Here is a 21,027-nt window from a genome sequence, read left to right as displayed (position 1 = left end):
GGGATGGGTCTGTCAGCTCCAGAAGGGGCACCTCAACATAGGGATCGGGATGGAACGGTGCCTACTGGGACCTGTCGCCTCCATGGAGCCACCGGCTGCTAGGACTGAGGTGAAACAGAGCGCGCTGAGGCCTGCTACAACCACACCAATACAAGGAGCAGCGCGCGCGCTCAGAGCCCCACCCACAAGAGGGCGGTAACCTTTAGCGACCGCTCCAACCCCCCTTCCACTTCACTGAAGGATCGCCATAGTTGTCTTAAGTAAGCCCCACCCACTGCAGGTGGAGTTACACAGGTCCCGCCCCCTGACTCATTTCATTAGCTGGAGTCAGCATCACTCAACCCCGACAGCCGTCCCGAGAATCTAACGGCGTTTTATGCCCCGCTCCCTCTTGGAAGCCACACCTCCAGGTGGCACAGCGATTAACCGGCAAGGCTGTCAATCATAGATCTCCTGGAATGTGATTGGCTAAGTCTGGCTTGTAGGCGGGTAATGGGGGGGGGGACAGCGGTGTTTACCGTGCGTGAGGTGAGGAGGCTGTTAAGAAAGAACCACCATCCCTTTTCTGGACCCGGACCACTGCCTAGGCCCTTGGGGGCTACCACCACCATGGGGCTCCGGAGGAAGAACAAGAGCCCGCCCGTGCTAAGCCATGAATTCGTGATCCAGAACCATGCGGACGCCGTGTCCTGCCTGGCTATGGGCCTCCTGCTGGGGCTTATGTTCGAGGTACGGGGGTTGGGAGCTTTGCCTGCGGCTGCCGAGCGGGGAATACCCGCCCCAATCGAGCCGTGCACCGGCACTTCCGAGCTGCCCCAACCCTGTAGTTCTCCGGGCAGCGACCGAGCCTCATCCTTACCCTCTCTCACTACTGGTCACGCCGCTGCTTCTCCTGCCTCCCCAGCGCCTCACCTTATGACACACCCCGGCTCTCATCTCTCCCCTTCACTCCCCCATAGTGGGGCAGGCTGCCCCACTGTCATGGCTGTCGCCCCCCGCGGACCCTTCATGCTCGCTCGTTCCCTTCTGCTCCATCTGCCAGACCCCATATCATACGCCCCAATTCCATCTGACTCTTCTCCCCTAGTCCTCGCCCTGCCCTCCTGGATCCCCATTGCCACTCAACTCCTTTTGCATCTGCTTCACCTGTATTCCTTCCCAACAAGCCCCTCATTCCCATTTATCCTCCTGGAGCCAAATCTGCCCTTTCTCTTAGGCTTGGTTTGTCCTTTTTCTTTAAAACTTTCCAGTGGTGGAAACATGAGTAAGAGTGCTATTGTAGACAGAGCTCCAGGTGGACACTGCTGTTTTAACCACCATATTGTCTTGACCTGTTCTGAGCAGGGTTGGATGACATTGCAGTTAAAATGCTACTGGCAGTCCACCTCTATTATTGCTGCTTCTGTTGCTCTCACTGACTCAGGTCTACCAATGATGAGGAATCTGGGGAAAAATGCTAGTGTGGACACAGCCTTAAACTTGTCTCCAGATCCCTCCTCTCTTTTATGTATTTTAAAGTTCTGTTAATAAAGTTAGATTTCCTAATTAAATGAAGGTGTCACCTTTTCATCAACCTCTTTTGGTGCCTTGGTTGAATCTTCTAGGCTTTGTTCTCTGGGATAAAATTGTTGTGTCATGATGCTGTATGTGTACATTGTGTCAGTCTGGAAGATGGTTAGTTTGATTTTATTGCCTCTCTGAAGAATGGGACTACCCAATGAACCAGATAAGGCAGATTGTTTGCCTTTTGTTTGGGGTTTTATGGATAGGTGGGAAGGGGAGTTGGCAGGGCTGTGGAGGGAGACATGGTTTTCCAAGCTGTGACAACTGATGTTTGGGAGAGGTGGTAAGTATCTTACTGAAACAATCTCAACATCACTCATCACTTGAGCAAGATTTAAAATAAAACTACTTAAAGATGAGAAAACGCTTTGAAATACTTGATTGAAAGGTTCTATATACTGCTAAGTAATATCTTTAAAGGTTCATTCTTCTTTACTGCTATGCTAGTCCTGTAGACTTCAGAGCATTATTATGCTGGAAGAGGGTGGAGAATGGAGTCCTGATAATCAAATAATGTCCCTCTAAATGAATGATGGATGCTGAGTTGGGTGATACTGTAGTCTGCTGCATCAGAAGTGGTACAAATTGAAGGAGATACATGATGCAGAACTTGAATGCAAAAAGTGCAGTTGTGGAAAATCAGTACTTAAAACAGGAGATTGGAGGTGGGGAAAGAGGAGGACGGCTCAGATGACAAACTTTGATCCTCCTATGAGGACTAATGGTTTGTTTTTTGTTTTAATGTGAATCCCAGGAATATGAGATAAAGTGGAGGCATTGGTCAAAAGTTAGAATTCTAGATGTCCTAAATTAAAGCTCTGGGATCAAGGTGTGGGAGAGAGGGGGAGGGGAGTTTTTTGTTTGGGTTTTTTAGTCTTAAGTACCAGTTTTTAAAGAGACTGGTTTATTTTTTGGCTGCTAAAAAAATACAGTTTGTGAAATTGTGTTTGTAAATCCTTACTTGTTCAAATACAATAAGGTCTTGTGCAAACACAAAAGTTTACAGACCTTGTAGCATTGACACAGTTATACTGATATAGCTTATTCCTGTACAGGAAGGAGAATAAGCAGTATAAGCACTTCTACACCAGTATAATTGCATCAATAGTAAGGTTAAACCAGTTTTAACTATATCAATAAAATATCATACACCTAACTGACCTAGCAATAGTAATACAAAACCTCTAAGTGTAGTTTGTGCTGGGAATAATCAGCTGCATTCTGTGAAAAATATTTTCTGATCTGTCCTCCTGTCTGATGCAAAGTATATCTACATAGTGGTATTGCAGTCAGTTAAAATGATACAAAATAGGTAAAGATACAATGATCCTATGTAGCAAGATAATTTTTATGTAGCAATGCAATTTTTGGGAAAGTTGATTGAGAAACCAGTAACTACTTGGTTCCTGATGACCATGAGCAAACATTATTATAGGATCCACTTGGCCTTCATTTGGAGTAGGCTGTTCAGATCTTTCATGACATGACAAGAAGATTTCAGATCAGGGTCACTTGATTGTTCTGATGGTGCTTACACCTCAACGGTTGTTGATGAGATCGTCGTTTGAAAAATCTATTCATCCTGGAAAGTGAGAACCTGGCCCTTATGAGTAAGGAAATATATGCTAACAATTTACTAATTGAATTTTAAAATTAAAGCTTAAGTTTCTAGCCCTTATAATTCAGAAGATAGCAATCTGATTGTAAAACCATAGTGTCATCTTCCTGACTCTGAAGATAGGCAGCTGCAGAATTAAATCAACAAAATTGCCTCAATTCAATTTCCTCAAATTCTTTCTCATACTTGTGCTGCTGCCCCAGGGATCTCCCTGCATAGGTGTCCTTAGAAAGTTGTGTGTTGTTTTTTTTTTTGTTTGTTTTTTTTTACAGGCAGTATTTCCTGTTTATGGTCTCTGAATTTTGCATATATCTTCAAGTGCCATGAAAAATAGCTACTGTCTTCAGTCTCTTCAGTAATGTATTTAGTAGAAATAGATTGTATGGCACTTATTTAAAGCCCATTGATTGACTTAAAAAAAACAGACCTTAAATATTAATGACAGAACTGGAAGTGTCAGTTAGTCTAATCTCTCGTTGCTTTGAGGACATGTGTTCCTTATAACTTTATAAAACACAAACTTTTGCGACAAAAGTAAATTGTCTACTAGCATTTGCATTCTCAAGGAAACTCTTATCAAAATGCATGCTTCTTATGTAATAGTAGATTAGGCTGCTTAAATGTTTATTGCAGGATAACCATGAAAGGCCCATTTGTTTCTTGCCTCATTACATTTTATATTTACCTTTAATTGATTCAAATAACTGTTGAAGATATGAAATCCATCCTGCTAATTAGAAGGAAATATGAGTTTTAGAAAACTGTTAGTTTGACCGGCTTGAGAATTTATTGGCAGAGTCCTGGCTGCTATTTATAGTAACTCAGGTTTTGGATATCTATGCTACCTCTTTCCTATCTTCTGAAGGAATGGAGGGCCATTTTGTAAAGTTTGTATTATATTAATGCGGTAAAGAGAAGTATGGTCATCTGCATGGTCTGTCAAAGCTAAGGCGTTAAGACTGTAGTTGTAGAACTTAGATGCCTTCACACTAAAGTATTTGGGTGTACCAAATTTTCTTCTGTCAGAGATAAAATTCATGTTCACATCTAGCACTTTTACAGGAAAATTAAGAGCATATTTCTCTATTACATCCCATGTAAAACCTATGTTAAAAATATTACGGGTGCAAAGTCAAACACTCAAAAGTTGGAAAATGCCAGAATTAAGGTTGCTCATACAATATACATATATATTATGATACAATCTTAAATTACATGACCATGTGCTATTTTTTTAAATAGGACAGTTGCCCCATTCATTGCACAGTGTGGACAGTGCTTGCTGAATGGTTACCTATTCAGTATTTCTCTTTGTTCTCATTATTTGGTATATGTCTTCCATGCCATATTTACTGCACAGCATCCAAACCCTGCACTCAATACAGAACTATTAATTTCCTCATGGGTTTTTCTGTGGTACTGATCATGAAGCACTCAGTACCATAAACTTATCTTCATAACATATCCTTTGAAGTGTGGATGGGGAACTGAGGCACAAAGAGACGAAGGTCAAAAGTGTCAATTTTGGGTGTCCAACCTGAGACACCTAGGGCCTGGTATTTTTCAGAGTCCTTAGCATTTTTATAGCACTTGATATGTTCAATGCACATTTACCTTTGCCTTCAGTTGCAATTGTGAGTGCCCTTTGGTAAATCTAACCCCAGGTTTCTCAAGTTTGGCACTAATAAAATAAGGAACACACCAACAAAAACTTTTCAGAGGCCCACTAATTAAATGGCTTGCTCAGCATCATATAAGAACTTTGTGGTAGAGACAGGGATACAATTTAATTCTTCACAGTATCATTCAGTTGTCATAACCATGAGGCCATCCTTTGTCTTCCTGCAGTCCCCTGTCTCACAATGCATCTTGCATTTTCTGCAGCAAATGAGGCAGGGTCCCATAGACAAGTCTTATTTACTACATAAACTAGATTCATTCCCTGAGTACTGCCCATCTTGTGTACTTAGTGAGGCAGGGATCCTGTGGAGAAAAAAATAGTATATGATACTGTAATTAAAGATTATCATAATGCATTGCAGAAGCAGCCTTAATTCTGGCATTTCATAACATCTGAGGCTTGACTTTGCAACCCTAATTTTCTTTTAATACGGTGGTTTTGAATGTAACGGTTTTTTTTGTTTGTTTTTTTAACTTTGCACATAATGCATCATGTGCAACTATATGGACTCCCGTCCCTGTCCCCCACATGAGTCATCAGCAAAATAGAAACCTTTAGATCCACAGCACACATCTCTGACACTTGAGCTAATAGCATGACTGGTGGCAGTAAAAGGCTGTTTATCCTCTGTGAACCAGCCCCTGCCAGTGGGTAAATGGGATGACCCATGTAATTATGGGCCTGTCAGCCTGACATTATCCAGGGCAAGTTAATGGAGCAGCCCATATAAGAAATGATTGATAAAGAATTAAGGGAGGGTAATTAATGCAAATCAGCATTAAAATCATTACTGATAAAATTTGTAGATGACCCCAAAATTGGGGGGAGTTGTAAATAATGAAGAGAAGAGGTCACTGATTCAGAGCGATCTGGATTGCTTGGTAAACTGGGAACAAACAACTAATATGCATTTTAATATGTCTAAAAGTAAAGGTATATATCTAGGAATAAAGAACGTAGGCCATACTTCCATCATGGGGAACTCTATCATGGGAAGCAGTGACTCTAAAAAAGTCACAGTGGTGGTTGTAGTCGATAATCAGCTGCACATAAGTGGCTGCTGAAACGCTGTGGCCAAAAGATCTAGTGCCATCCTGGGATGCATAAACGGAATTTTTGTGTAGGAGTAGAGAGGCTATTTTACCTCTATATTTGACACAGAGGATGTTACTGCTGCTGGAATACTGTGTCCAGTTCTGATGTCAACAATTCAAGAAGGATGTTGATAAATTGGAGAGGGCTCTGAGAAGGGCCACAAGAATGATTAAAGGATTAGAAAACATGCCTTATAGTGATAGATTGAGCTCCTTGAGTCTATTTCAAAGAGAAGGTTAAGGGGTGACTTGATTACAGTCGGTAAGTCTAACAAATATTTGATAGTGGGCTCTTCAGTCTAGCAGGGAAAAGTATTACATGACCCAATGGCTGGAAGTTGAAGCTAGACATATTCAGACTGGAAATAAGGCATAAATTTGTCATGGTGAGAGCAATTAACCAATGGAAGAGTTTACCAAGAGTTGTGGTGGATTCTCTCTCACTGTCAAGTTTAAAATCAAGACTGGATGTTTTTTTGAAAGATACGCTCTAGGAATTATTTTGGCGAAGTTCAAAGGCCTTTGTTACACAGGAGGGAAGACTAGATGATCACAGTGGTCCCTTCTGGCCTTGGAATCTATCTGGATCCAGTAAGTGCTGCATCTTTATTGATGAAAGAAGTTGGTGTTGAGAATTTTGAAGTATTAACATACTCAATAGCTTATAACCAAGTGTAGCAAAGAAACTCAAAAAGAGTTCCTGATTAATCTGTATTTTTGAAAGTAACTGCTAATGACTTATTTTCCTGTTGAGATAGAAATACCTTGATAGAAAGTTGATCATTATTTATCAAGTGAAAAGGCATCCTAATATTCAGAAGTATTTTATGTATATTTAGGAATTGTTACTAAGGGCTTGTCTACATGGGACATTTAGAGAAATTAGTGTGAAATTAAAGTGCAATATCTACTCTACACGTGGTCATTTTTATTCTGCATTAAAAGTGCCTTGGATTATCCTAAACCACAAAAAGTCAGTTTTTGTCCTGTTCTAAGTTTTTGTCAACAGAAGCTGTCTTTTTTGCTACAGGTTTGCATGTATCCACACCCAAATTTGATGTAAATTGACAAAACCCAGCCTTTCTGTTGCCCAAATAAAACCACTTCTGCAAATGACAAGTCCTCAGCAGACATAATTCTACTGACAGAATGCCAGTGTGGATACTGCATTGCCTGTGTCAGTTAGCAGTTCTCCAGCAACAGTCCTACGGTCCCCTCTGTCTGCGACAGTGACCACACCAGTAACAATTTTGAACTCGCTGCCCAGGAGTCCCAGTGACCAGAAACCTGACCGCTTTAAAATTCCCTGTGTGTTTTGGAAATACCGATTTTTTTTTTTTTTTTTTTTTTTTTCCTGGTATGTTACATTTGCAAGCACACCCAGTAGCCCACCTTTTTTGAACAGAGAGCATGGCTCAGTGCAAAGATAGAGCATCACCTAAATCTCATTCTCCTGCCTGGTTCAGGAAAAGAAGGTCCTGAATCTTCTTTACATGCAGGGAGACGGGACCATACAAGTCCCAACTGCAGGGCAACCAGAGGAATAAGGATTTGTATGCAGACATTGAAGAGGGGAAGCAAGCCCTGGGCTACACAGGGAAAGAAGCAATGCCAGGTGAGGGACCTTCACCAGTTGTACTACAAGGCAAGGGAGAGGCACAAAAAATTGTGTTCACCCATAGATCTGCCACTTCTAAAATGAGTTCCATTTCATAGGTGGCATAGACCTCTCCACGGATCTGCCATTTCTACATTGAGCTGTATTCCACATATGGCAGAGACACCACCATCACCCCAAAAGTGTCAGTGGAAGGGAAAAGGAGCTTAGGTGTATTGCTGCATATTTATTTATTTTTTTAATGTATGCTCTTCCCTTTCCCTCTGCCCCCCTTCATGGTGCCCAAAATCTCCTAGGCCCTCTTCTGCCCTTTCAAAATAGCAGCCGTTAGCGCAGAGTCAGAGAACAAAGGACTTGGCTTTTACAATAGCTAGTTGGTTTTTTTAATTAATAACTTAGTAGCCAACATGTTTTGACATCAAGATGGCTGAAATTTTATTATTAAAACACCACATATCAAATCATTGCAAATGAACAGAAAGATACCAACACTGATACCTGAGCATGAAAAGCAATCGGTGACTGTCCAATTGGAATACCTACTTTTTAAGCATACATTTGTACAGTACACATGTAATGTAAACATTGCAGAGGACAGTGATTTGGTTTTAAGTCTGATTTCCCCAGTCCAACCAACCAAATCATCATGCTGTGTCGAGGCAGTGTTCATTGCTCAGGGGGCTCAGTTTTCTTTAGCTTGCAGAACTAGGCAGTGGGGACCGCTCTTCTTCCCTTGTGAAGAATTTGTTGAACTGTACACAGATGATGTCATTGAGATTGTTCCAGAGGACAATAGAGACATTTTCTAGGAGATACTCTGATCCTGAGCCTAACCAGTCCTCATATGTTGCTGATGGGGAGAATAGGCATTGGACAGATCGCATTATTGAGATCAAGCAAAAGGGTCAGGATTGGAAGGACTGCATGCTTGAAGAAAAGCAGAAGGACCGAGAGGTACCAAGAAATATTCCAAGAAATGTTATGATTCTGTTCAAGTACCAAACACAGGTGTTGCACAGTAATCTGGAGCAAAAATACTCAAATCCTCCTCCCTATCAGCATGTGCACTCCATGGACAACTCTATACACACATCCTATGCTCCCCCCCCAAAAGGCTCTGACATAATTTTATCCCTTTTACTGAATGCCCGTGGAAAATAAAAAGTGTGACTATCTATCGACTTCTGATTACCACTTTGCTTTAATACATGTAATAAAGGTTTTATTTGAGTTTACTGTTTGTTTTTGCACTTAATCTTTTTTTAAAAATAAACGGTATTTTTATGGGTGTCTCCAAACAGCAATGACATACGCCAAAACACTACTCCCCTCTCACCAGATTCACAGTAGGAATTTATAAGTATTGCTATTGAAGCCAAATATACACAGTACGCAAAAGCAGCACACTGTTATACTATGGCATGCTCTTTTAAGGCCTTCCTAAGCCGTCCAGCTCCTTTGTAGGCTCTTGTAACTGCCCTTATGTCTGGCTGTTCAAAATAGGCAGTCTTTCCATTTCACTCCTCCATCCTGCCAGTAATGTTTCCTCCTTTGCTTTCACAAATGTGTAATACACAAAAATATTTGGCTAACGGAGATCCAGCCTAGTTATGAGGCATTGCCAGCATCCTTTGCACATTCAGCAATCAACCTGGTGCTGTCTAGGTGTCCAGTGTAAGGTTTAGTGAGCTAGGGAAACAAAGGAGGGGCCGGGTCCACTGGAATCACTACTGGCATTTCAAGCTATCAATGTGAATATGCCAGTAAGGGAAGAATGTCCCTGCCTCATCTTTTGCAAAAATCGTGCATGTATAAATATGCTCTTCCCTGACCAGCCAATGTCAGAAAAATATCCCTGGTGATCCAGCTGTGATTGTATTAGGGTTACTCTTCAGTGCTTTCTCTTCACGTTCTTAGTGCCAAAGTCAGAATCAGGATACACATCCCATCAATCACCCCACCTCAGTTCAGGAAGCCCCTTGCTTGAATCCCTCTATTTCTTGGACAGTGCCCTGAGTCTCAATCCTATGCAGCAAGAGACGCTTAATATTCTTGCACCTTCATATGAAAACTGTCTCCATTGTGGATTTTCCAACCTTGAACTGACTGTTTGCAGTGTGGGACTGCAAACTTCTAGATGACTGCCACCTGATTTTTTTCACTGTCAAAGCAGTCTTGTTCTGAGGCCTCTTGTGCTGGAAGGCTGGGGTGAGCTCTGCTGGGTTAGATTCCTGCTTGTACATGAAGTCAAAATCCATTGGCCACTTGGTGGATATAGCAGGATAGTATCACGGTGTTGACTGACTTGATAGTTTTTGTTGGCTGCTTCTTTTTTTAATTTGGGAAGGCTTTCATCTTTCTAAAATGATCGTGGAGACACATCAAGTCCAGGATAAGCCCTCTTATTACAAATCTAAATGAATAATTCTGAGACAAACATTGTTAAAATAGAGTTAGGGTTGAGAGTACATATCTCTTAATTCAGGGCAAAACCATAACAGGGATGTTATAATGCTTATTTTTGAGATAATTACAAGCCCACAAATTCAATGGTATTTTTAAACTTAAAAGAAATCCAAACATAAGGCACAGAAACGCATGATTCAGGCATGTAAACAACTTTAATGTTTACTGGTAATGATGAGGAATTCATTTACGAGTACTGTAATGCATTCTAGTATTTGTGGTCTTAGATTAGATTAAACGGATATCTAAAGACACTTTTTTTCCATAGTGGTGTTACTGCAGGTAAGAATTAATATTGTTTGGTGCTCTAAGAACAAATCTGCGTATCTTGACGTATTATATTTCTTTTACAGTTTTTGTCCAGAATTTTTTTAACTTTTAAGCTCTTAAAAAAAAATTATAGGTGAATACTAAAAAAGAAACCTAAAGAAAATACTACAGTGTGACTCTCCTAATGGTTTGAGGATATGTAGTATCAACTTTTTTTTTAGGGCTAGATTCACCAGTACACTCTGAGTGCTTTGCACCACTCTGGGGTAGTGTCAGACTGCCAGAGCATAAGTGCTAGTTTAAACTGGGTTTACAGCTGCTTTGTGTCACCAGAGGAACATTAAGAAACCAGAGTTGTACATTTCAGTTATTCTCTAAATAGCTGTCAATGTGGATCCCACTTAAGGTGCACATGGAATCTCAGGCATGTGTGACCGGATATTTTTGGAAAGCATGTCTATACGGGCCGCAAAAATGCCTTTGTTGCCTCATGTTCTAGTACATGGGCATAAAGAGTGGGGCAATGCCAACCCTCCCTCAGTTCCCTCTTGTTGCTTGAGATCTGTGTACTCCCGGTCTAAGCATCATGGGGTCAAATGAGTCAGGTTCCACCCCAGGTCCTGCAAGAATTCACTTGGTGGCTGGACCCAAAGAATTTATGAAATAGGGTTATCTTGTAGTTGACTCCCTTCCGTGACTCTCCTCACAGGTGCATTGGGGCAGGTTGGGGTGCCCACCTGGACCATCTACAGATGAAGGGCATCTGGTCCCAGGATGATTTGAAACTGCATTTGAATGTTCTGAAGCGCAGGGCCATTTGGCTGGCCTGCGTGGCATTGCTGTCTGTCCTGAAGGGCTCTATGGTGCAGATGTTGACAGACCACATGTCCACAGTACATTACATCAATAAGCAGGGAGATGCATGATCATCCCTTCTGTGCCAGGAAACCTTCAAATCATGGACCTGATGTCACCATAGGGTAACCTCACTGGCCTTACACCTTCCAGGTACTATCAACAATCTGGCACGCTTCCCAAGCAGGCACGTGGTAACCAACTATGAGTGCTCACTGCAGACATCCATCATACAGCCAATATTATGCCAATGGGAAATTCCCTCAATAGATCTGTTCCAGAGAAGGCACAAGCCCAGGATAGTTATCAGATGGCTTCCTGTAACAATGATCTCCAACCTTCCTATACAACTTTGATTTTCCTGATCCTTCAAGATGATATCTAAAATCAGATGGGACAAAACCATACTGATTCTGACAGCTTCCTGTTGGTTGAGGCAATTGTGGCCATCAGATCTCTTGCACGTGTCAGTTTGGTCTCCCATCTATCTCCTGATTTGCCCGGACATGTTTTCACAGAACCACGGCCAGATATTGCACTCACATCTGCAGTTATTGCAGCTGGCAGCCTGGATGAGCATGGCTGACCAAGACTCTTCTCAACAAGTGCAAGGAAACCACATACTGAGCAGAAAGCCACTAGTAGGAAGAACTACTTCAAATGGAAATGGTTCTTCATATTGGTAGGGTGACATAATCTGGACCCAGTTGAGACTCTCATACGACAGATCCTCAACTATAAGCATTTAGTTCTAGCAAAATTCATCTTGCAGCAAGATTAGCAGGTTATGCGCCAATACAGTTGTACTTAGTCTTGCATTCAACATATTGATACTCCTCATCAAATGTTGGAGCAGACTGCGCCAGGGCACTTGCATCATCTTCAGCCTGCTTCAGAAATATGCCAATATGTAAGATATGTGAAGCAGCAACAGGGAATAGCCCACTGACTTGTCATTGTGCCCTTGATACACTGGTTGTCTGATTCCAGATTTGGAACAACTCCAATTATTTGACTGATGTCACTGTCACTCCTCATTTCCAGCATCCGGGGGGGATACTGCTTACTAGTCCCCTATTGTGGGATCCAAACTGACACAAAAAGAAGAATGAAGTTACTTCTCTGTGGTAACTGTGTGATGGGTTTTTGTTTTGTTTTTTGAGATGATGGAGTCAATGTGGCTCCCATGACCCACCCTTTACCCCTGCTTTTTGAAGTTCTTTGCAACATGGGCTTTGAATTATAAGGCAACTGAGGGAGGGTCGCAGCTTTTTATGCCCTCATACAGGAGTATGGGGAGGCACAGGCTGAATGTGTGGCCTTGACAGACATTGCTATTGAAAAATATCTAATCTCACACACTAGGCACATGGGCACTTTCAGAGGGATCCATGCTAACTAAAATGTCTCAAAAACCCACAATTTCCATAGGGTAAGTAATCATTCTTTTCTTCCCTCACTCTTGCTCTCAACATCCTTTATTACACTTCCCTGTGTGCACACACCCCGGTTTCCTGCTCCTACCCCCCCCCCCCCCCCCGTTTGTGTAGATATGGTGCAACAAGTGTTTTGGTTGGTTGTTTTTTTTTAAGAAACTTTTAAAATTAAGGTGTGGGGTTTTTTTGTTTGTTTTTTCTCCTTTTTTGCCAATATTCTTTATAACCAAAAGTTCTATCCTTCAACATAGGCTGGCACATAAAATGTCCTTCAGAGAAACTTATACCTTCCATCACCATTTGTTCGTAATGGAGCTGAGGCCATTGGTTGCACTTATCAGTAATAAATATTTATATTATGAAGGCTCAAATTAGGAGGACGGCAGTCCTATTGTGCTGGGTGCGCTGCAAAGAAAGAAAAAGACAATCTCTTGCCTGAAGGGCAAAGAGTGACGACAGGTTACATTCAGGGAAGATAGAATTCTCTTATGAAGTCAGAAGGCAAAAAAGAGTAGATAAATAGTCAGTTGACATCTTTATTAAGGAAAGACTGTGGCCTAAGTCTCTTCTGAGGACAGTATGAGATGGCAGCCATTTTGAAAGTGGTAAATTCTCTGACGCTTTAAGAACACTATTCTTCAGTACCTGTTGAAGGAAAAACTTCCAGTTACAAAGAAGGGAAAAAATGACTACTATTCCTAAATCCTTTTAAAAATTATACATTTCACCAGATCTACCCAAAATTTACATTACTGAACAGTTGTTAGTATAGATAGGCAGTACATGCAATTAAATCATTTTGTGGTGGCTGTGGGTGTGGAATGGTTTGGCAGATGGTGCTAAATTTCTTAAAGGACCCATTTGAAAACTTAACTCTAACCAATTTACTAGTAAGTTCCCAGACAATTTTTTTTTCTGTACAAAAAGATCAAGGCCTGGTCTACACTAGGAAATTAGATCACTTGTGACAGTGTACCCCATAAGGCTTTATGTGGGGGTGCTTATAAATGTATGTATGACATAACTGGAATGTGTTTTGTGCTGCCTGTGCCATGTAATATATCTCCGTAAAGGTTATAGTCTACTATATCTATTCATCCTATTTGTACATATATATCCTTTTCTACTTGAGGTTAAGAATATGGGCTGTATGCTTGCTTGGTTTCTAAGTAAGCTTTGTGAGGCATTTGGTCAGCTTCTTTAGGAAGGAATTCGCCAGGTTAAGTACCTGATCAGGAAACACATGGGGAACATTGCATCTTGGAATGCTCCAATCCACATAAGAAGTCTTCCTGGAGACATGCAAGATACCATGTGGACAATGGCTTCGGCCTGTAAAGACTGAGTCATGCAGGGACATGTGACTCCAGAACTCCATCTTGGAGCTGGATTTTGCATAGGAGGGAGGAGGGGGGTCTCCACCCACAAGAGAGAGTCTATTTAAACCTGTGGGAGACCCTCTCCATTTTGTCTTCAGCTGGCTAAGGAAGGAGCCTCTCCACCCCCTCAGGATACTTGAAGGGAACTGGAACAAAAGACAGTAACTACAGGGGGTGTGAGTGATTGCTGGACCCAGGCTAAAAGGAGATTAGCCTGTAAAAGGGAGCATTCTGGAACTGGTGAGGAACTTATCTGTATTTAGTTTGATTAGACATAGATTTGCGCATTTTATTTTATTTTACTTGGTGACTTACTTTGTTCTGTCTGTTACTACTTGGAACCACTTAAATCCACATCCCTGAGCAATGCAGTTAAACTGAGCTAACCTCTGGCTTAGACAGCAGTAGGTCGACGAGATCTAGCTACTGCCTCTTGGGGAGGTGGATTACCTATGCTGACAGGAGAAGTCCTCCTGTCAGCATAGGTAGCGTCTTCACTGAAATGCTATAGTATTGCCACTTGTGACAGGATCAGGCCACTGAGCTACAGGCAGGGCCGGCTGCTGCCCCAAGCAGCAAAAAAAAAAAAAAAAGACAAGCAGTGACACTTTGGCAGCAGCTCAATCGCGCCGCTTCTTAGGCGGCACTTCAGCAGCGGGTCCTCCCTCTCTTCCTCTTCAGTGGCATAGCCCCAGGTTAAGCAGGTCCCTTTTCCCTGGATAAGGTAACAGGGGCAGTTCCAGAACAATCAGGAACTTGCTGGAACAAATTAAGGCAGACAGGCTAATTAGGACACCTGGAGCCAATTAAGAAGCTGCTAGAATCAATTAAGACAGGCAGGCTAATCAGGGCACCTGGTTTAAAAAGGACCTCATTTCAGTCAGTGAGGGGCGTGTGTGAGGAGTTGGGAGTAAGAGGCACAAGAAGTTGAGAGCGAGTAGACATACTGCTGGAGGACCGTGAAGTACAAGCATTACCAGACATCAGGAGAAAGGTCCTGTGGTGAGGATAAAGAAGGTGTTGGGAGGAGGCCATGGGGAAATAGCCCAGGGAGTTGTAGTTGTCACATAACTGTTATAGGAGACACTATAGAAAGCTGCAATCCACAGGGCTCTGGGCTGGAACCTGGCGTAGAGGGTGGGCCTGGGTTCCCCTCATCAACTCCTCCTATATCAAATAGGGAGTTGAGGGGATCTGGATTGTGGGTCCCACCAGAGGGGAAGGTCTCTGGCCTGTCCCCGGACCCATTAGGTGGGCCAGCAGAGACTGCAGGGATTGTTCTCCTCCTTTTCCCAATGCTGGCCAGTGATGAGGTTAGCCAAGTGAATGGCAGGTTAGTGCCACTAACGGAAGGAGCCAAACTGAGGACTGCCGTGAACCTCTGAGGTGAGCAAATCCCCCAGAAAGCACTGAACCCACCAAGGCAGAAGAGGAACTTTATCACACACTGTGGCACTTCAAAGTGTAGACAGGCCTTAAGAGTTGAACCCACAAAGCAACTTAAGATCCTAAATTCCACTGAAGTCAGGAGCCTAAGTTGCTTTGTGGATTCCACTCTATAAGTGCTATAACTTTGGGAAGGATAAGCTATATCTCACACACTCATACCTAAAAGGCTGAATCCCTGCATTAAGTGCAAAACTCAACACTCTCAACTATGGATAAGGCTCTTTTTTTTTTGTTTTTTAATTATTTCCCAGGAATTTATTGGGTTTTATTTAAAAACTTGAAAAAACTGTGGGAAAATTGGTAAAAACTGAAAATGAAGGCCATGTGGCAGTTGAAGAAGCCACACACACACATACCCCACACACAGTGGTCAGAGGTGTCTCGACTGCTGAGACCTGGCTCCCTGCCCTTCTTTATTCCCTCTGTACTGAGGAAGCGAACTAGGCCCCAGGGGGCTCTTTTCCAGCAGTGGGGCAGTACTTACAGGATGCAGCCTTCCATTCCCTGCAAGCCTGTGATCTTTGCTGCTGGGACAAGGCTCCCTATCCATCTCGTGCTCCCACTAAGCAGAGAAAGCAAATGGTGGGGGGGGGGGGGGGGGAAGGAGAAAGGGGCACACTGGAGGGCCAAAGTCCACAGAGAAATGGAAGGCTGCAGCCTGTAAATACTGACATCCTCCGCCAGACAGAGACCCTTCCTGATTCTGCCAGCCATTCAACACAACCTATCTGCTTTCCCTGTTTTAAAAAAAAAAAAAATTCTTGGGTTCTGAAAAGGCCAACATTTGGGTGAAAATTGGTAAAACTCAAATGTTTTTTTTTCCCAAAAAACAAGGAATTTTTTTGGGGGGAAATTGGTAAATGCCAATAACGAAGAGACTTAATTATGGAGTTATAACTGGTGCCGCCATAAGTTATGCCTCTACAATTGAGGTTGTGAAAGGTGAGCCACATCAGCACCATTACACTGCTCCCAGCCCAGTGCCCAGGCTTCTCTCCCACCCAACAGTCAGTATGCCAACCCCAGAGAACTACATGCAAATGTCAGAACTGCTGACATCTTCAGTATTCCCTCTGGTTGTAAAGGAGCTTCCTCCTGGTGTTGCTGAGGGTGGAGGGGAGGTACCACTCTCTGGGAATGACAGCGCGTCTGCCTATGTGGTGATCTGGAACAGATGGTGTTTTGGTCATGGCCCACGCCTGGCTCGCTAAGGGTAGGGTGACCAGACAGCAAATGTGAAAAATTGGGACAGGGATGGGGGGGTAATAGGAGCTTATATAAGAAAAAGACCCAAAAATTGGGACTGTCCCTATAAAATTGGGACATCTGGTCACCCCAGCTAAGGGGCATGGGAGGGCTCTGCTAGCCTCTTCCCTTTTTGTTTGGTATTGTTGGCACTTGCATCTACATGGTAATATATTCTTGTCTTTTGGGAGCAGACACTTGGCTGCCAATCCCACAACAGGGAGACACGTCAAACTGTCATTTCACAAGCAAAAAAGACAGAACTCCTTTTTCCCATTGAGAACTGTTCTTAAAAGAGAGTTCCTTGACCTTATAGGTCTATTGGTATATGAGGTTCACATGCATGTACCCCTAACAGTATAACTTAATTATTCATACAGGGGATTGATGTGCAGTTTGTGACCCATGAGTTAAATTTTGGATGTTTACTTTTTAAAAAATTTGTTATGCCACTTCAGCTTCCTCAGCGCTAGTTGAGTTTGTGTATATTTTACGTAACTACATATTTCTGTGCATCCTTATATCCATGTTACTAGAAATTACAGATTTCATAATACCTGGGGAAAAACTTTTTCTGGTATGACTCATATTTCCTTATAAATCTTTCCAATGCCGGTCAGTTTAAAAGGGAGTGTACAGTGGATTACACTTTGTGCATGTTACAACAGCATGCATGCTTCTCTCTCATACAAATTTACAAGTGATTCCTGGGTACCCATCTCTGGCTTTATGTCCTGGAAATTTGAATGCATACATTCAGATAGGCCTCCCATAGCAAATAGATCTAGGTACTTGGATGCTGCAGTGATAGGCATGGTATAAAAATCTAGGTTTCAGAGTAACAGCCGTATTAGTCTGTATCCGCAAAAAGAAGAACAGGAGTACTTGTGGCACCTTAGAGACTAACAAATTTATTAGAGCATAAGCTTTCGTGGACTACAGCCCACTTCTTCGGATGCATATAGAATGGAACATATATTGAGGAGATATATATACACACATACAGAGAGCATAAACAGGTAGGAGTTGTCTTACCAACTCTGAGAGGCCAATTAATTAAGAGAAAAAAAAAAAAAACTTTTGAAGTGATAATCAAGCTAGGCCAGTACAGACAGTTTGATAATAGGTGTGAGAGTACTTACAAGGGGAGATAGAGTCAATGTTTGTAATGGCTCAGCCATTCCCAGTCCTTATTCAAACCGGAGTTGATTGTGTCTAGTTTGCATATCAATTCTAGCTCTGCAGTCTCTCTTTGGAGTCTGTTTTTGAAGTTTTTCTGTTGTAATATAGCCACCCGCAGGTCTGTCACTGAATGACCAGACAGGTTAAAGTGTTCTCCCACTGGTTTTTGAGTATTTTGATTCCTGATGTCAGATTTGTGTCCATTAATTCTTTTGCGTAGAGACTGTCCGGTTTGGCCAATGTACATGGCAGAGGGGCATTGCTGGCACATGATGGCATATATCACATTGGTAGATGTGCAGGTGAACGAGCCCCTGATGGTATGGCTGATGTGATTAGGTCCTATGATGATGTCACTTGAATAGATATGTGGACAGAGTTGGCATCGGGGTTTGTTACAAGGATAGGTTCCTGGGTTAGTGGTTTTGTTCAGTGATGTGTGGTTGCTGGTGAGTATTTGCTTTAGGTTGGGGGGTTGTCTGTAAGCGAGGACAGGTCTGTCTCCCAAGAGACAGACCTGTCCTCTTTACTCTCACAGATCTTGGGAGTTTTAAAAGTCTGCTCGACTTACTCATTTGACTAATGTTAAATAGGATTTAAAGAATCTTTTGGAGAAAATGAAAGTCATTTTAATTTCTGTACCCTCTGTTCTGTGCTGAAAACAACATTTAAAATATTTTGTAAAGTGGTGCGAGAAGGACGACATTGAGCCTTAAGCTAAAATAGACTCATAGATTTAATGCCAGAAGGCACTATCATGATGATCTAGTCATAGCACCATACAGCATAGACACACATGTTAAATGATTTATTTGAAAAGTGGATGTGGGTGTGTGAAATCATCAATGGTTGATGGTATCAACTATCAGCATGTAGTATAGTCTTTAACCAAGACTGGTTGAGTGGGACCCATCCCCTCTTTCTTTGCCAAGTTCCAGTTACTTTAACTTTATATGTTAAGGGTTTCTGCTTCATAAATATATTTAAATATTAATAACTGTTTGCATTAAAGTAACCATGTTCCCTCAAAATTTATTTTAATTGATTTCATATTCTTCTTCATAGACTTATCTGAAAAGGAGTGTTTAGGGGCTCTGGAATTACTATGCTTGTAGTTTAGCGGGTGTTTAAAACTTTGAATATTAATGTAGCCAATTTTTCTATTTTTTTCCCTCTCTTTTAAATTTCAGGTCACAGCCAAGTATGTCATCATCTTTATTACTGTGCAGTACAACGTTACCTACACCACTGGTAAGAATAAAGCAAATCCACTATCTATTTCTATATAGCGTAACAACCCAATTATAAAAAGTTTCCATTTATAAATAATAATGGTCTTATCTCTAACTCATTTCATTTGTATATCAGAGAATCTTTCTTATTTCTGTTTGTCTTGGGAATTTCTAATGTTCTCACCCTTATAACACCTAAGCTCCCAGTTCTTCACTAGTGATAAGCAATTACCACTTTGATTTTTTGGCTATAGTTAATATTGCTATTGCACCAAAGCTTGACTTGATTAGGCATGATATGCCTTCCACTTTCTTTTTATAACTTGGTGCTTTTTCATACCAAGTAGAATATTTTGTAACTCTGAACGTGGTTTCCTAAATGTTTCCTATTTTTAATCACACATTGTCTTACGTTCTTAAATGGATTAATTTATTTTTGTCTTTAAAAGTACCAGATATTACTTCATGGATAACTATACGCTGAATAATGGCGTAAGATACTTCTCACTTTATGTCCCATCAGATACATTTATTTTAAAATGACATTATTGACTTGAAATCTAATCAATATATATTTAAAACATAAAATAACTTCAGGAACTACACCTTCCCTTGGGTTCCGTTACCAATTTTTGTAGTTGTAATCACATTTTCCTCTCTCTATATCTATGAGACACTTCACATCTTCCAACTCCTGCAACAAATGAGGCAACAGTTCTATAGACAACAGTCTCATACACTGTACAACTCTGATTCATTCCTAGAGCACTGTCCTTTCTCTACACTCACAGAGGCAGAGGTGCTGTGGGAAAAAATAGCATATGGTCATGTAATTAAAGACTATATTATAATGTATACCCAGCAGGAGGTTGAATTAAGGTTTCTTGGGCACCCTTAATTATGACACTTCGTAACTCTTCCGTACTTAATTTTGCAATCTTAACATTCCTTCAGCATAGTGTATTTTGGGTGTAATAAATAAATAAGATAATCCAACAACCCCACAACACTGAAAAAGCAGAATTTGACCCTAGTTTGTCACCAGCAAGGCTCAGACATTTACGTCCACAATACAGATGTCCACCATTCAAACTATGGGTATGTCTACACTACGGGATTACAGAATTTACAGAATTCAATTTTTGGCAACTGATTCTATAAAGTCGAGTGTATGCGGCCACACTAAGCACATTAATTCGGTGGTGTGCATCCATGTACTGAGGCTAGCATCGACTTGTGGAATGTTGCACTGTGGATAGCTATCCCATAGTTCCTGCAGTCTCCCCCGCCCGTTGAGATCCCAATGCCTGATGGGGCCGAAAACATTGTCGTGGGTGGTTCTGGGTACATCCTCCGCATCCCTCCGGGAAAGCAACGTCAGACTACCATTTTGCGCCTTTTTTCCTGGGTGAACTGTGCAGACGCCATACCACAGCAAGCATGGAGCCCATTCAGCTCAAGACAGCAGTCATGAACATTGTAAATGCCTCGCGCTTTATTGTGCAGTTTATGCTGAACCAGGACCTGAAAAACCAGGCAAGGAGGAGGCGGCTACGGCAGCGCGGCGACGAGAGTGATGAGAATTCTGTGTCCATGTCCTCTCAAACCTCGAGCCCCGGCGCTTTGGAGATCATGGTGTTAATGGGGCAGGTTATAGGCGTGGAACGCCGATTCTGGGCCCGGGAAACAAGCACAGACTGGTGGGACCGCATAGTGTTGCAGGTGTGGGACGATTCCCAGTGGCTGCGAAACTTTTAAATGTATAAGGGCACTTTCGTAGAACTTCATGACTTGCTTTCCCCTGCCCTGAAGTGCCAGAATACCAAGATGAGAGCAGCCCTCACAGTTGAGAAGTGAGTGGCGATAGCCCTGTGGAAGTTTGTAACACCAGACAGCTACCGGTCAGTTGGGAATCAATTTGGAGTGGGCAAATCTACTG

The 21,027-nt window shown here is 42.0% G+C and overlaps 1 protein-coding gene across 1 annotated transcript in view; it reads left to right on the top strand.

Annotated features, from left to right (window-relative positions):
* The first annotated feature begins 518 nt into the window (after window positions 1-518).
* The window catches only part of LOC128846567 (translocating chain-associated membrane protein 1-like), a 52,630-nt gene continuing 32,121 nt past the window's right edge, over window positions 519-21,027 (top strand). Inside the window, exons 1-2 of the mRNA XM_054045756.1 lie at window positions 519-729; window positions 19,047-19,107. Coding sequence (XP_053901731.1) covers window positions 610-729; window positions 19,047-19,107 — 181 coding nt within the window. The 5' untranslated portion in view covers window positions 519-609. The remainder of the gene's footprint in view (window positions 730-19,046; window positions 19,108-21,027) is intronic.

Source organism: Malaclemys terrapin, chromosome 12, assembly GCF_027887155.1.
Source record: "Malaclemys terrapin pileata isolate rMalTer1 chromosome 12, rMalTer1.hap1, whole genome shotgun sequence".
Lineage (NCBI taxonomy): Eukaryota > Metazoa > Chordata > Testudines > Emydidae > Malaclemys > Malaclemys terrapin.
The sequence above is the reverse complement of the archived record's forward strand: the minus strand, read 5'-3'. Positions and strand labels throughout refer to the sequence as shown.